Below are 16,355 nucleotides of genomic sequence, written 5' to 3'. Positions count from 1 at the left end.
AAATAGTGCGAGCCGCTCATGGTTGCAAGCACCCTCGGTTGTGCTTTTGTTTGTCCTCTCTGGGTGTTTCTCCCAACACGCTCTTGTCGTCGTTCCCCCCCACCCCCCGCCTGCCCGCCTCTGCCCTCCACCACCCGTATTCACGGGGAGCCCATGTCCGTTTTCTCACGCCGGTAGTTGAGTCAAGCTGAGCGGGCCCCTGCTGGATCTCTCGGCTGGTCTGTGGTGCCGTCGTCGGACTGGAGCTGGATGTTAGGGCGGTATAGGCGGAGTCCGTGCTGCTTCTCTCTCTCTCTCTCTCTCTCTCTCTCTCTCTCTCTCTCTCTCTCTCTCTCTCTCTCTCTCTCTCTCTCTCTCTCTCTCTCGCTCAGTCAATGGGAATGCAGCCCTCCTCTCTCGTTTTTTTTGCGGAGGCGCGCTTACTCATGTGAGAATGGGGTCCTCATCATCATCACATGCAAGCACAGCCTTTACTGTGGCTTCGCACAAACACACACACACACACACACACACACACACACACACACACACACACACACACACACACACACACACAGCCATAACCAGCCTTAATTGCCGATTCTCGCGATACTTTTTATTATTTTGTCAATTCAAATAAATCACATAGGCTATTAAAAGCGTGTTAAATAAACCATGTGTAGCCCAGCTTCAGTTGTCTGTCCTGTAGAATCTGGCCATTCATGTATTTCAGCACCATGGACAGCACCTCGTCTGAACAGCATTGTGTACAGACACTGATCTTATTCTCCACTTCTATGGTTTTCTGAGCTATTCGTATTCGTATATTAATACTTTTAATGCATTCAAACATAAACACAGGTAATGCACTCATGCACTGTCCGTTGCAGCCATGGCACATATACTGTAGCACAAGCAGTTGGCTATATCTACGTATTGTCACTTGATGTATTTTTTTGTTTTATCTATCTTATGTTAAGCCTAAATATGTGTGTGTTGTCGGTTTCACCTGGCTGAAAGACTTTAGTTAAAGCTAAAACTGAAAATGTTGTGTCAGAATAAAAACTCGAATTTCTTATGTCATAGAATAGAATGATCTCTATTGTCATTATACACGGTCGCATTGAAATATCGCAAGGCATCTCATTGGGCAGTTAAATTAAAACTAAACAATTATTAACGTTGGCAATATTAGCCAACATGCAAATTCGCTACTGTTGTCCCTTTCTCCTATTTAATCTTATATTTTCTTTAACTATTTATTTTTATTTTATTAAAGATGAACTATTTTTATTCCACAATTGTATATTTATATTAGCCACATTGGATGAGCTAAACTAATTGTAAGTGTAAGGTATAAGAGAAACTTTGGAGAAGTGTTTCTACTGTTGTCAGCTAATCTTCGAGAGCTCGATCAGAGCTCCTCTCTGCTCGTTGTGCATTCACATCCAGACTCTCAGGCTATACCGACCCGGAGCTGCACACTATGACGTAATGCTGGGTGAGTGGCTGAGTCCATCCAGCAGATGGCATTCACCCCGGCTGCTGCTGCCACCCAGCCTCCGTCACATGACGTCACCGAGGAGGTGACTATACCGTGGTGACGTCAGCCTCCCGTGGTGCAGAATTTTGTCATCATTTCGGTCGTGACTAGGGACCACCAGCCCCGAGTGACACAGTCGTGCCACAGCAGAGCAGAGCAGTCTGTGCTGCAGACCTCAGACTAAAAATAAACCCAGAGGAGGAGAGAGGGTGCGTTAGTGGCTCTTTACTTCACACTTAGCTTATAGTGTTCAATGAGCTCTGTCCCCTACTATTGGTGAACATGTAGTCAATAGGATGAGTAGAAACCTACTTTGAAATGTAATACATTTTTGGCAATTTTTGTAATCAGTAACGTATCCATTGGATTATAAAAACATTTATTATAATCTGATTACTTTTGAATGACTTCAAATTCAAACATTGAAGATATGGAAACCTTAGGCGTATACTAAAAATGGTTGCACAATTTTTTTTTTAAACATCTGAAATATTTTCAATGCAAATAAAATGCATTTTGCATATTCATAATTTACAGTTGGTCTAATCAAATGACCCTTACATAAACAAATTCCAGTTGCACTGTGTGTATTCATGTGTTGGTATTCATGTGTTGCTGCTGTTTAATAATAAACAAATGTTTCAGACGTGAGTCATGAGTTAATAGCATTGGTTATCATGGGAAAAGTTTAATAACTTTTAATTCAAAGTGCTCTTAGTGGTCATATGGTATCTCTTTGCAGTCATTTTGTCTCTATGTGGACATTTTGTGTGTCTTTGTAGTTATTGTGTTTCTCTTTGTAGACACTTTGAGTGTCCTTGTAGTCGTTTTGTCTGTTTGTGTTCATTTTGAGTCTCCCTCCTTTTTATCTGTGGTTATTTTTGCACCTTTTTGTAGTTGCTGTGTGTCTATTTGTAATAATAATAAATTTAATTTATATAGCGCTTTTCAAGACCTCAAAGCCGTATTGTATACCGTAGTCATTTTGTGTGTCTTTGTAGTTGTTTTGTGCTTCTTTGTAGTTATTTTGTGTTTGTTTGGGGTCATTTTGAGTCTATTAGTTACTTTGTGCTTCTTTGTTGTCATTTTGTACTGTAGGTGAAGGCCAGGGGAGCCCTGGGCCTGTAGGCCTGTTCAGTAATCCATCCATGAGCTGAAGGGGTGGAACCACATGCAACTACACCACATGATTCAAAACTTTTCTCACATCGATGTGTCTCCTCAGGGACTGACAGGGATTGTCAAATGTCCTTCATGGACTTGAGTCAGATCACCTGATGAAAATGTCATAACTGAATAATGATGAAATACTGAGAAACAATGCAGAAGATATTGGGCAAATGTAGTCAGCGGAAAATAATTCACAGAAACTGCAAATAGGTAGCTTATTTCTCCTAGTGAGTGAAAAAGAAAAAAATTACCTATCGTCAGCACAAATACCCCACATTCTACCAGGGGATACTGAGAAAATACAAAAATGTTCCTTGCTGTGCAAAACAAGAATGTAGGCAATAAATAAGAAGTGAAAATGCGAAGTGTTAGTGCAGGCAGTTTGGACTGGATATCAGTGGCTTTGAAGCCTTCTATCAAAATCTACATTCATTAAGATAATAATAATAATAATAATAATAATAATAATAATAATAATAATAATAATAATAATAATAATAATAAATTGTATTTGTAAAGCGCCTTTCAAAGCTAAAAGCAATCTTAAAGCACTCAAGATCACATCAATGTGGTAAGCATTTTTGATTTAAACTTTTGATCGAGGAGTAGCTATTGAGAAAAGTTAGTTTCAAGAAGTAAAAAAAATATGTGACAAAAAATGTACGTCAAAATAAAGTTCAAATGGTACAACAGCAGGAAAAGAAACACACCGTCACTTTTTGGATAAAAAAGAAAAAGAGCAGGATATTTTTCATATATTGACTTGTTATGTGACTTATTGTAAGTCGCTTTGGACAAAAAAGCGTCAGCTAAATGAACTGTAATGTAAAATATAATGCTCAAACATCTGTCATGTTGACACCCTGAATTTAATTTACACAAGATTTAATTAGTTTGTTCAATTGAAAATATAAACTGAGCTGAGTGTAAAGAACTCCTGTGGTACAACCAGAAGCTTTATCAAATGTGCTGTAAGTGATAACATGCAAAATACCAATTACCACTATGGTATGAATATTGTCACCAATACTTACTTCTCTGTTGTCAGTGACTAACTATAATATTTAGTAATGATAGAAAATCTTTTCTTTGGCTAAGTACATGGTACAGTCTGAACAGGAAGTAACTACACTGCTGCTGTAGAAAGAAGACAGGTTGACGTCTCCATATCAAAAACTTTATTAAAATGAACATACCGACATCTAGTGGACAGATGAAAACACTGCATGTACACGGAGAAAACTTATCCACTACTCACTACATGATGTTTGAGGCCAGTTAAAGCGTTTGTTGAACAGTAGCCATTGTTGCCACAAGTGAAAATGACGATAATGCGGAGAATAAAGTGGAGAAGTCATAAAGTCTGCAAACTGCTTCAGTGATATCTGTCACTGAGCAATAGCTAGCTTAAGTGTTGTCAATATAAGACAACATTTAGCTAACAACCTAAAGCATTTGGTCATACCAGACCAAGTAAGGGACTGCACGGAAATGATTCTGCTGAACTTTGTGTTTGACCATCCCCAGGTTTATTAATATTTGGTTTGGACGCTCTTCTTGGTTTGGGAAAGAATTGCATCACCCCCCTAGCTAGCATTTAGCTTCAAGAAAAAGGTGAAATTAAATGTAAATGTGGGGATTGGAAGACCAAACACAGTCCTGAATTTGAGCAGCAAAACCAGTGTTCTGAATTGACCAGTGGTGGGTTGTGCTGCTTATGAAATAAACTTTTCATTTGTAAGAAGACATGTGTATTTTATGTTCTTAGTCTCAAAAGTCAATTGAGATCTTAAATGATACTGATCCAATTGTAAATATTCCTTTTAGGAAAATGAGCATTGCAGCAAAGCCAACTTTTCATGGAAGTGTTGAAGAAAGTATTACACAGAAAGATCTTAAAGGTTAAATATATTCTCTCTGTGTGGCCTTTTAGAAACATATGCACAGAGCATAAAGGTAAACACTGCTAATATAATATTATTAAAGTTATCTTCTATAAAAAATGATTTGACAGAAAAAACAAGTGAAGTTGTACACAAATGTTTTGCAAAGGGAGATGAAACAATTGGAAGAAAACACACACACAAATTAGATTGAAGTCATTATATTTATTGAATTACTCAATGTATCCAAAGGCCTCACGTCTGATTTTTTTCTTTCTGGTGCTCACAGCGCCACCTGATGTGTACATTTGGTATTCCAGGATGCAGGTTAGGGGATAGTCAATATAGCTGTTGTCAATGGGGTGATATAGTGAAACGAAGAAAGATGTAATTCAAGCACAGTATATAATCTGGTCTTTTCCAACGCTTACACAATACATCAGGTCTGAACATATTTTTGTAGAGAAAAATACAGTAGGCCTATATGCGATGGTTTTCAGACCTGGGTAAAATCAAATCAAAACATTTTTCCTGGTTAATTTTAGAAGACAGCAGGTGGGTGGAACATCAGAAGTTTTGGGATCCAGTCCGTCTACTTCACTTCTTCTATGCGTGACACCACTTGTCCATTAACAATCTCCTCGATCACTATCGTTTTCCTCTGGGTTGTGACTTGTTGAGCTGCAGACGAAATCAAAACAATCATTAATCTGTAGTATATTTTATTTCTACAAGTAAAGAGCTAAGAAATTACAGCGGAGATGTAAACTTACGTTTGACATCTGTAATATGTTGTTGTTGGGTTACCAGAGTTTTACTGAAAGACAAATAAAAGTTACAATTTAAACGATAACATAATACGATAGTTTAAACGATAGTCCAACATTTTGGGAAATAGGCTTTTTCCCTTTCTTGTTGAGTTTTAGATGATAAGACCGATACCACTCTTATATCTATATGCTAAATATAAAGCTGCAACTTGTTAGTTTAGCTTGTGACAACAAAGATAAACAATGCCTCCCAGCATCTTTAAAGCTCACGAGTTAACACATTATACCTTGTTTGTATTTAACATGTTAATTAATTACGTTTAAATGTGCTTAAAAGATTTTGTCACCTTTAGACAGAGCCAGGCTAGCCAGACTTTGTGCTAAGCTAAGCTACCTATCTCTTAGCTGTAGCTTCTCATTTACTATACAAACATGGAAGTGATATCGATCTTAATCTCAAAGCAAAAAAGAGTATTTCATATTTAATTACAGGTCCATGTGAATTACTTTTCCCCCGCCTGCCTTATTCAAGTCCGGCTACAGATACAAAAGCGCACGTCAAGTTGGACTTTTTGTGACAAACATCTCACTAAAGCATCCTCTTACCACACATCCCCTCCATCCAGCAGTCTCCTGTACTCGGCGATCTCCAGCTCCAGTCTTGTCTTGATATCAAGCAGCACCTGGTATTCATTGGACTGCCTCTCGATGTCCCTCCTCATCTCTTGGAGCTCGCACTCCAGGGAGTCGACCAAGGACTGGAGCTGGTTCAGCTGCATGCTGTAGCGACACTCTGTCTCTGACAGCTGGCCCTCCAAGGCAGATTTCTGTAACAGGAGGAGATATGAGCGGTTACTGAGCGCTAATTACTTGTTTTCTAACTCCTCTTTCCACCTAAGTTGCCTCAGGTGCACAAAAAACAGAGTCGTTACAGACAGAGACTGACAGCTTTACTGACTGACTATTTATAGTGTGCAGTGGTGGAAAGTAACTAAGTATATTTACTAAAGTACTGTACTTAAGTAGAATTCTGAGGTACCTATGCTTTTCTTGAGTATTTCCATGTTATGCTACTTTATACTCACAGAGTATTTGTACAATGCAGTATTGCTACTTCTACTTAAGTGAAAGATCTGTATCGTCAAAGACGTTGTAATATATGTCACTATGCTATGTTGTACACATGAGAGATGACAGACTTGATGATGATCAAAGCAACAAAAGATTTATGTTAAATTGTGGTGACAATGGTTGCATGAGAATGTGCATTGCACTTTGGGCTTGTGCATCTGTGTATCTGAATTACCTGGCTGTGCTGGGACTGCAGCTCAATCTGCAGGGCCTGCAGGGTCCTCTTGAGGTCATGGATCTCAGTGCGGGAGCACTGCAGCGTCTGAGAGTTGGTCGTCACCTGCGTGTTGAGGTCTTCAAACTAGAAGATATAAAATTGGACATGAAAATGTTGGTAATCCCTTGATATTCAGGACACATCCTCAGTGAAATGCAGGCGTGAGATGCAATATGAACATAATGTGTTATGTCGTTCCTCTCACCTTGACCTTGTACCAGACATCCATTTCAATACGGTTCTTTTCAGAGATGCTCTCATACTGACTTCTGATCTGTCCCAGGATGCTGGACAAATCACTCTGAGGCTTGGCGTCCACCTCCACGTTGACAGTGCTGGAATAAACTTGTCCACGCAAAGCCACCAACTCCTACAGGCAGCACAACAGAGACAAAGGTCAGGTCAGGTCAAAGATAAACCCACCTGAAGTTTATGGTGGCTGAGGTTAGCAAGCAAACTTTAAATAGATAAATATTGTGTTTTTGACATTACTTAGTCAGTTCACTGACTTTATTACTCTTTTTTTACTTGCACAGCTATTTTTACTACATTTTAGAATGTAATGTTCTACAGTTGCCCTTTGTGGCCACAGTGGTGTAAGTACAGAAGTGTTAAGACACATAAATAGTTTTTTGGCTGCACCCTGGAGCGGCCTCAACTACCAGCCTCACATTTTAAGGACAGAACCTGAAGGCACAGCAGACAATCCACACAAGTTTTGCATTACCTGTTGTTTGCACAAGACAAAGATAACATTGGGAGGCATTCGGCAAATAGTTGACTAAGTGTCTTTTGAAAAACTTTAAAAGTTGCCTTTACCTTCTGCTCTTTGGAACCACACCTGGAAGACTTTCCAAAAACTAAGAGAGCAATGGATAACTTGTATTTCCTTCTGATCATGTAAAGGAACTATCTATACACTGAGCAAGATTCATGTTTTGTTTTCTAGTGCAGAAGCTCGGTCAGTTGCTATTTCCAACAGTAGAACTCTCACCTCTTCATGGTTCTTCTTCAGGTAGATCAGCTCCTCCCTCAGGCCCTCCACCTTCATCTCCAGGTCACCCCGGGCACAGGTCAGGTCATCCAGAACCCTGCGCAGTCCGGCGATGTCCGCCTCCACTGACATGCGCACTGCCATCTCATTCTCATACCTGTCAAAAGAAATGCATGGATGTTCATGTTGCTGCACTCGCTCAATTAGTGTTACCATCAACAAGAAAAAAGAAAAAGGTGAAGCTCCAACAAAACCAGTTACACCAGCTTCATGGGTTGACCGTTACACCCCAGTGACAATATGTCCACATAGCTTAATAACTTCTCACATAGCCTGTCCACTCACTTGACTCTGAAATCCTCTGCTGCCAGCCTGGCGTTGTCGATCTGCAGCATCAGTTTGGCATTGTCGTGTGTGGCAGCAGTGATCTAAAATCAATCAAAAATTAAAAAAAGGAGTATTGTCAGTAGTTCTTATCCACATATAATACAACCATGAAGATGTGTTAGTGTTATTATCTAGATTGTGGGCAAGTCAGCAAAATAGTTTTCTTTACACATAACTTGCATCACTATTGCTCATCAAGTGTTAAACGTCACCGTTGGCATTGATGGTGGTAGTGAGAAACAAAAAGAATACGGAGCTTTGGTTTTGAGGTACAAACCAACTTGTTATTTCTGACATTATTTCGCACATGAATAAAAATGTAATATATGTTGTTCCTGATATTTTATGATAGCTGAGAATTATACCACTGACAAGACTGTAATAGTGAGTCAGCATACAGTAAGTTAATGAGGGCTAATTATGGTGGGAAACGATAAATAACATATTATTTACAACTAGGGCTGGGGGTAGGTTTGGAGACAGGGAAAAAGCACCAAATAACATTATTTGTATGTTATCATTTTATCAACATTATTTTACAGTAGTAGGGGAACGCTTACCTTCCTGCGCAGCTCATCGATGATTACCAGATACTTGCTGTAGTCCCTGACAGTTAGGGTATGCTGCTGGCACCAGTCGCGGATTTGACGCTCCAGCTGCGCATTGGCGCACTCCAGAGTGCGCACCTTCTCCAGGTACACGGCCAGGCGGTCATTGAGGTTCTGCAAGGTGAATTTCTCGCTACCACAAATGCTCCAATTGTTCCCGACAACTCCGGTGCATCCGAACGTCCCTGTCAAGTCTAAACCAGAGCCCAGGTTGTTGCAGGGATAGGACACACGGACACTTCTACAATCTGCACCGCCATAGACGCTCTTAGCACGTCTGGAGCCTGCCTTTGAGGGCAAAGAGCTCTGAGACCAGCCGATAGACCCACATCGATACCCGTTCATGGTGACTTCTGTTCTAACAGGTGCAGCGTTTACTTCAACTTGTCAAACTCCAAGAGTGGTGAGAGAAGATGGTGCTGAGACAGCCTGGAGGATACATTTTATAGCCTCCTCCTCGGAGGTGGGAGCGGCCGAACAGGTAGGTGGGGAGATGCTGCTCGTCCCATCACAGGTGTGACCACACAGGGCGTGGTGGGTTTGGCTTCAGGTTAACTGCCCGATATAACGACTGTCAGGGAGGGTACATAGGCGTGAGGCATTCTTCGTTAAACGTGTCACCTTTAATTACATCTGTCTGATACACTTAATCTCAGAAAAGGAGGATTGATATTCCTTTAACAGGCAGTCTATGGCTTATTTACCACAACCTTTAACAGTATGACCTATTTGTCCTTAAAAAAATATATCCAAAAAACAGTTTGCAATGTATTTAATGTGTTTGCAAATTATAAACCAGCTCATGTGGATTTGTTATAACTCTGTCAATGAAACAAAAGCCCATTGCTCTGAACATACACACTTCAGTTGGAGTTCACTGCCCTGCCTTAATACTTTCCAGACCTGTTAAAGGGGACACGAATAGTGGCACCCCTCTGTTCCCCCATGTCGTGAGCAAGTGGCTAAAGCTCAAATTTTGGAATTGCCTGAAATGCTTTCAGACTTGTTTTTCAGATTACTTTGATTCAAATCTGTTTAGGTGTTGACACAGAACAATTAACTATGTGTTCTTAGAGAACACATAGTTAATTGTTCAGAAAACATATTTGTTCAAGTGCTGCTGCCTCAGGCTATTGTTGCTGTGGCATAAACTGTTATAGGTGAGCACTTTTGTGTACTCTCAGATTTATGTGTCCATTAGTTTGACGTCAAAGGATTTGAGGGGTTAATGCTTGCATGTCGATTTTCATAAACTCCAAAGTAGGTGAGGAGTTTGTTAAATGTACACATTAACGACAATGGGACTAGTTTGTATTCCTATTTCATTTGATATTTAATCTCACTCAATCTGTGAAATGTCTAGCAGAGCAGCTAACATGAGTTTTTCTCATACAGTATCCTCGTGTACAATGGGTTTTGAAGATTGCCTTTACAGGGGATCACATGTCAGCACAGTGCTGCTACTAAGATTTGACTAAAACATGAATAGTTTAAGTGCTTCTTCCACAATCCCCATTTACAGAAAGACAGAGGCCTGCAATTCTCCCGATGTTAACCCTTTCATGTCATGTTGTGGTTCAATAGTTTACAGGCAGTTCTGTGTTGGCCAGTCTGTCAGCAAGGTTTAATTCAAGTGACCTCCATTTGCAACAAATTTACAATACTGGGAAGTTGATCCAGAATGACCGACTACAACAGTGTTTTGGTGTTCACAAATTTGACATCACACTCAAAATGTTTAGAAATCCTTCCCTTTCTGTCCGACACCAAGCTTGTAATGCCAATCTACTTTGCAAAAACATATTTTTGCTGTGCAGGTAAACATTGATCTTGGCAGCGATAGTGGACTGGAGAAAAAACAATGAAGCACCGTGTTATTCTGATTCCCATAGCAGCTGCCAAATAAACTGAATAGTCTCCAACTCCCATAAATAATGTTTACTTGCATTGCTGCAGACATCTGAAAAAAACACATATATACAGTATATCATTCAAATGATTTGTAATTATCAGTGTGAAATGGATCTATTACAAGAGATTGTAGTTAATGGGTGGATGAGCAGCTGCTCTCTAATCAGGTGATCTTAAACTGTGGATTTATCTTCTTTTGCTACCTTTCCCTATGCTTACAGAATATGAGAAATTTAGGACACCTTCAGTAAACCAGTCTTCCAGTCAATATTCAAAGTCATATATATTTGCCTAACAACACAGAGGTTTAAAATAGAGCTAAACTGACAAAGGAGATTAAACTAAGGTTAAAGTGAGAAGGATGATTCCTGTTAACCCCATTAAAAATGTTAAACTATGGTGAGACTAGTTGGGGGTCACGGTTAGGAGAAGCTAAAACAGGGTTTATCACAGGAGTGTAAAGCCGCTATAATCGATATTTTCATATTAACGATGGATCAAATGACTGTGTAACATGAAACATGACAACCCCACAGAGGATTCCTGTTCAGATATTCTCCCCTTCAGCTTTACAGAGCTTCTTAGTGACTTTCAGCTCATAGTTTTGGATTTATAGCCGCATTGTCATCAGTTTCATTTCCAGAAGCAAGCAGCTGTTTTCCACAAAATAAATGTAACCTACCTAAATCCCACCTGCCCAGTGCCAAATGGCAGACAATGGTAGGCTAGTGTCTAGCTGGTGAACATAGTTTAGCATTTAGCAACTAAAGAGAACAATATTTAGCTAAAAGGATGATCTATGTTCATCAGGTGGCCAGCATCATGACAAATGAATGCAAAATATCACCTTAATTCTCATATATCAATGTTGTGTTTACTTGCTTTGGTGTCCCCTCATGACAGGATGTGAGGTCAAGTTGTGTAATAAAAGCATGTCAGTGAATTCTTTGACAAAATTATTTTGAGCTAATTGTCTTGAGACATAAATTCTTAATAAATAGGAGACAGAATCATGTTAGACAAATATATTGTTTTTACACATACACATCATATGTTGGGCCAACATTAGTTGTTTGTCCATGCCTCTCTGTGAGATTAGGTCTTAAAGAGTTTCTGTTTAACTTTGTGGTTTTAATTATCTTTATTTAGAGGCGAAAAATAAAAGTAAAACTTTCAAAATGTGAAGTTTTGAATTCAACAAGTTTAGTGAACCCCTGAGTCCTTAAGCTGTAACGTCAGCCCTTAAATCACTAGGGTCAATATTTAGCTATAGGATCAACTATATGTCATATGGAAAAATGATATCTGAAGCACGGCTCAGGTCTCTATGTCACATTCCACCCCCTATGCTTTCCCAGAATGCTTTGTGAGCGACAGGTTGTCCAGACAGGATCTTTGCATTCATTATGTTGTCACGCGATCACACGATGGCAGGTTAGATGAAACAATGAAGGGCCTCTCACTTTACTTAATCATTTTACCAGACATACTCACACCCCATGCACCAGCGTCTCTGCTGACCACACTAATCGCCGGGCGACAACAAGAATGAGGCCCAGACTTGTTCGGCTGTCAGAAATATTTGCCCATCCTTGAACTACGTAACACTAGATGATAACTAAGTTTGGCACTCCTATTGTAATTGTTTTGTGAAAAGCAAGTGCGGTGTGTAACCCCGAGCTGCTTCACAAAATGTCAGCTAGTTTATGACAAGGATGAGAGTTTATTATGCCCTGTTGCTGTACTTCTCTTGACTTATAATGCAAATATTTAATGATACTGACTTGTGTTATTGTTTAAGAGTTGCCACAGGTTGTTAACTTAACATTCTGTTAGCACAAAATGTGATTACAGCTTAATTGATCTTTTACAGCCTTTGGGGAATATGCAAACTCTTGCTCAGGCTCATTATTGTATGACATTCAGTGTGGGAATGGAACAAAGCAGCATTTGTGATGGGCGGTAATGACACATTATTATCTAATAATTTCTGTCTCTGTGGTGTGTAATTTTCAACCAACTTTCCTTCAGTCAGGAGGAGCCACCCTGTTTGGTTCATGTATGTGTGTCTGGTCGTCTATTCAAAGGGCAACCACTTATTCCCCGCTGGTATGAAAGTTTGCGGTGTTGAGGGTTTAGTTGAAATAATTAAAAGGGTAAGGGAAAGTTCTTGGCATAAAATGTGCTCATTCTGGTTATGTTGCTGTCGGAGCTTAAATAAGGATGGGCCCGTGGATTCTGGTAGTGTGACGTGTTAAGTGTGATGAACTGCTCTTTACGGTTACGGTTCATTTATTTCCATTGTACAACACAGGGTTTAACAAAATGCAGATGTAGTCCCTTTATGCTATGTAGAGCAACGTTTTCCATTTGCATCAGGAGGAATGTAAACAGCAGCAACAGCAACACAGGTGATTCTCTGACATCAGGTAAACATTGTCCTTAAACTTGGACTATGTTTGAGCACCAAGCATCACTGAGCATAGAGTTCGCTTTATATCGTCCTGTGGAGCAGGGTCCGCCCATCAAGTGCAACAGCCCAATCCAGAAAGCCACATTTAAATATTTACGTTATGATGTCACAAATATGCAAAGTGTCTATTGGCTTTTTGAGTAGTCTTCGGCTCGTTCTTATTGAAAATGGTTGGGAACACTGAGCTAGTCACTACCTTCGTCTGTCTGCCGTTTAATGCGGGGCAAGTAGCAAACAGTTGCTTGGAAACTAAATTACTCCGATGAGAGCGGTGAGACTGAACGATAACAATAAAGTAGAAGAAAGCCAAACAATGAGCGGAAAGATGTTAAAACTGTCCGTAGAGCTGAAGGAAACAGTAGAGTTGAGTGATTTCCTGTGGGTTCGTAATTACAACTGACCCCTTTCACGCGACCCCTTTGACTGGTTGGTACAGTGTAATGATTATTTTCAGTAGAGGCACAGATCATGTCTGCTTGGATGACCTTTTGACAGGCATAAATAAGTCATGTGTGTCGCAGGGTGAGTGATGTGGTATTTTTAAGACCTACTGTAAGACCTGCAATTTCTGTGTCATACAATACCTTTTACACGGCAAGTAAAAGAGTGGATCAATGTGTTGTATGTTTTTATAACGGGTGTTTCTTTTCTTTTTTGTGTTCGTCAAACACCTAAAAGGGTCCTTGTACAGAAAATGAAGGATCACATAAGGAACGATCAAAGAGCTCCTAAGCACCCACTCTTGCGGGGAACAGAGGCAGAGGAATGTAAAGTCGCAGAGGTCAGGTTCAGTATTAAACCTATAATCTGAGGCTGACTTCTTTTGTTTTCATCCTCTTGTAGGCAGTGTCCACCTCTGATACCTCCACCTCTTCCTGAAATATGACTAACAAGTCACTACCTGCTTTTCCCTGTAGCCTGCACTTACGTGATTCCCCTGGCCAAACACTCCTGCGAATGTGCAACATTACAACCAAAAACAGTTGCAGTAACTAACAACGTTTTTAATCATCATCATTGCTGCTTTTGTGCCAACAGGAGGCCACCTTGCTGTGAGGGTGTGGAAGTGTAATGACAATAAGTGTCCCAGCAGTTAGTCAGCATGCTTTGTGTGTGTGTGTGTGTGTGTGTGTGTGTGTGTGTGTGCGTGTACGTGTGTGCGTGTGTGTGTGTGTGTTTGATTATTAAAATTACATGAACGCTTTTCCCCCTCCCTACACATTTCCCTGCTTTACTGTGCTAAAGTGGACATATGCTCCCCCTCTCTCTTTATCTCTTAGCATGTATCTATTAATCAGGGGTGAAAACCACAGCCCTGACAAACCCCATAAAACCACATGAGGAAGTCAGCTGGCTGCTCTTCCTCCATCCATTCTCTGCATAAAGAATACAAATCTAGACAGAGACCATATTTGTAAAATGGTTGTAGCAAGTAAAAATGCAGGCTCAGTTCTATTAATGATAATAATAATAATCTTAGCAAGTCAGGCTTATTTATTATCTTTAAATTATCGGATTAGCAAATATCACCAAAAATGTACAAAAGTGGCTCTTGTACAAATTGGGCACAAAGAAACACATCAGACGAGAAACATTTAAGATTCTCCTAAGAGTGAAACCAGGTATCAACTGTCTCATGCAGTTTGTAATGTGAACTGTTTAAGTGAAGCTATGTAACTTGTAAAGGAAGAATATATGATATATTTATTTCTCCTAACAAAATCAAAAGTTTAAACTTTTTTAAACTCTAAACACAACATTGCAACATTTTATTCCCTTCTATTGTAGGACCAGTAGTATATGGTGGCTAGTGTTAAAAACGTAAGATGAATGTCTCTGTGAAGCTGACAATACTGAGTTAGTTTACTGACTCTTTCTATTCTGTTGAGACCTGTGTGTCACAGCAGCATTTAAAAAGCGGAAATATTGCAGCAGTAAATCCACACAGATCTTTAGTGATGACTTCAACTTTGGTGAACTACATATTGATGTTGTCCAATAGCAAAACATCTTGCCAGTGACCTTTGAGGCAGCCAGAGGGTCCACAATGGAGGAAGCTTTTTTAATTTATTAGCTGTGTTGCACCATCCACTTTTATTTAACCTCCTCTTCTGGATAATAAACTTCTCTACAAAAGAGGAATGCTTTACAGACAGTTATATGACAGAAGTCACAAATGTGTCTCAATAGACTGTTAAAACTGACAGTTAGCCAGGTTAGTAGCTTGGAGAGCTATTCTTACTGACAAGCATTAGCATGGTCTCAGCTGGCTAGCATTTTAGCGGTTAGCTCGTCAACTGATCCACCAAATATCTCTGCAAATTTGTTTGTCCAACAGCCCTTTGTCCTAAAAACAAACACCCCTCCTACTATGGTGAAGGCATTACCCACACTACACTACATCTGGTTGGTTTAAACCAGGGGTGGGGACCTCCAGCCTCCGGGCTGTAGGCCTATACGGCGCGCGAGACCATTTGATCCGGCCCTCGAGGTAATTCATAAACACACGCATAAAAAAAACACTAGAAAGAAAAGAAAAAAAAATGTAGACAGCAATATTTTAAACGGGCGATTGACTGTTTTTCCTGGCCAAGGTCAGGGTCATTGAACACAACACGAGCGGAACGTGTCATTGCGTGGTCACATCATGTCAAGAAACTTCAGTATTAAACGAGACTATCATTGACATCAGCGAACGCAGCATGGCGAGTGTAAAACACGAAATGTCGCACTTTCCAGGAGAAATGGACGAACGATTATTTCTTTGAGGAAGTAAAAGGCCAGTGTGTCTAGTTTGTGTCGACGTACTTGCGGTGAAACACGAAACATGTCAAACTGCACGAGCTGACACGACGAGTGCGTTTGGATAAAGTTAACGCTCTTCGGTGGAGTTTGGCCCAACAAGCAGCTCTCTGCAGAGCGTAACATACAAACATGGAGAGAGAGAGGTAGACCACCACACCAAGAACAGACTATTCCACCACTGCTGTGCAATTATCACTGCCATTTACAATACTCACTTTATCTTCTATCAACCACTTGGTACTTATATTATTTTTTATTCTATTTAATTATTGTGTACTGCCTTTTTACTTCATATGTTATTTTGCTGTAACAAGATACATTTCCCCGACTAATAAAGGATTTCTGATAAAACAGAAAGATTCATGGATAAAAAAGTGTTTTTTTTGCACAGCATATAAGAAAAGTGAAATGAATGGGCTGTGTCAGGGGAAGAGTTAGGAAGGAACGTCCCATGAAGTCATTCTGCATAATAATTAGCCATGTG

General features: G+C 39.9%; 2 protein-coding genes across 19 annotated transcripts in view; both read right to left on the bottom strand.

Moving 5' to 3' along the window:
• rims1b (regulating synaptic membrane exocytosis 1b) overlaps positions 1 to 81 on the bottom strand; it is a 79,432-nt gene extending 79,351 nt beyond the window's left edge. For all 18 annotated transcript variants that reach the window (XM_029438689.1, XM_029438747.1, XM_029438758.1 and 15 more), the window contains exon 1: positions 1 to 81. This exon is cut by the window's left edge and continues 310 nt beyond it. The gene's annotated coding sequence lies outside the window, so the exon portion shown is untranslated.
• A 4,753-nt stretch (positions 82 to 4,834) lies between these two features.
• On the bottom strand, positions 4,835 to 9,048 carry LOC115007752 (keratin, type I cytoskeletal 19-like). The gene is made up of 8 exons (XM_029430712.1): positions 8,635 to 9,048; positions 8,033 to 8,115; positions 7,688 to 7,844; positions 6,899 to 7,063; positions 6,652 to 6,777; positions 5,952 to 6,172; positions 5,349 to 5,392; positions 4,835 to 5,256 (listed from the first exon to the last, which is right to left on the bottom strand). Exons 1-8 carry the CDS (start codon positions 9,025 to 9,027, stop codon positions 5,168 to 5,170), a joined length of 1,278 nt encoding a protein of 425 aa, XP_029286572.1. The 5' UTR covers positions 9,028 to 9,048; the 3' UTR covers positions 4,835 to 5,167.
• Positions 9,049 to 16,355: the final 7,307 nt, after the last annotated feature.

This window comes from Cottoperca gobio, chromosome 1 (genome assembly GCF_900634415.1).
Source record: "Cottoperca gobio chromosome 1, fCotGob3.1, whole genome shotgun sequence".
NCBI classification, from domain to species: Eukaryota; Metazoa; Chordata; class Actinopteri; order Perciformes; family Bovichtidae; genus Cottoperca; species Cottoperca gobio.
The sequence above is the reverse complement of the archived record's forward strand: the minus strand, read 5'-3'. Positions and strand labels throughout refer to the sequence as shown.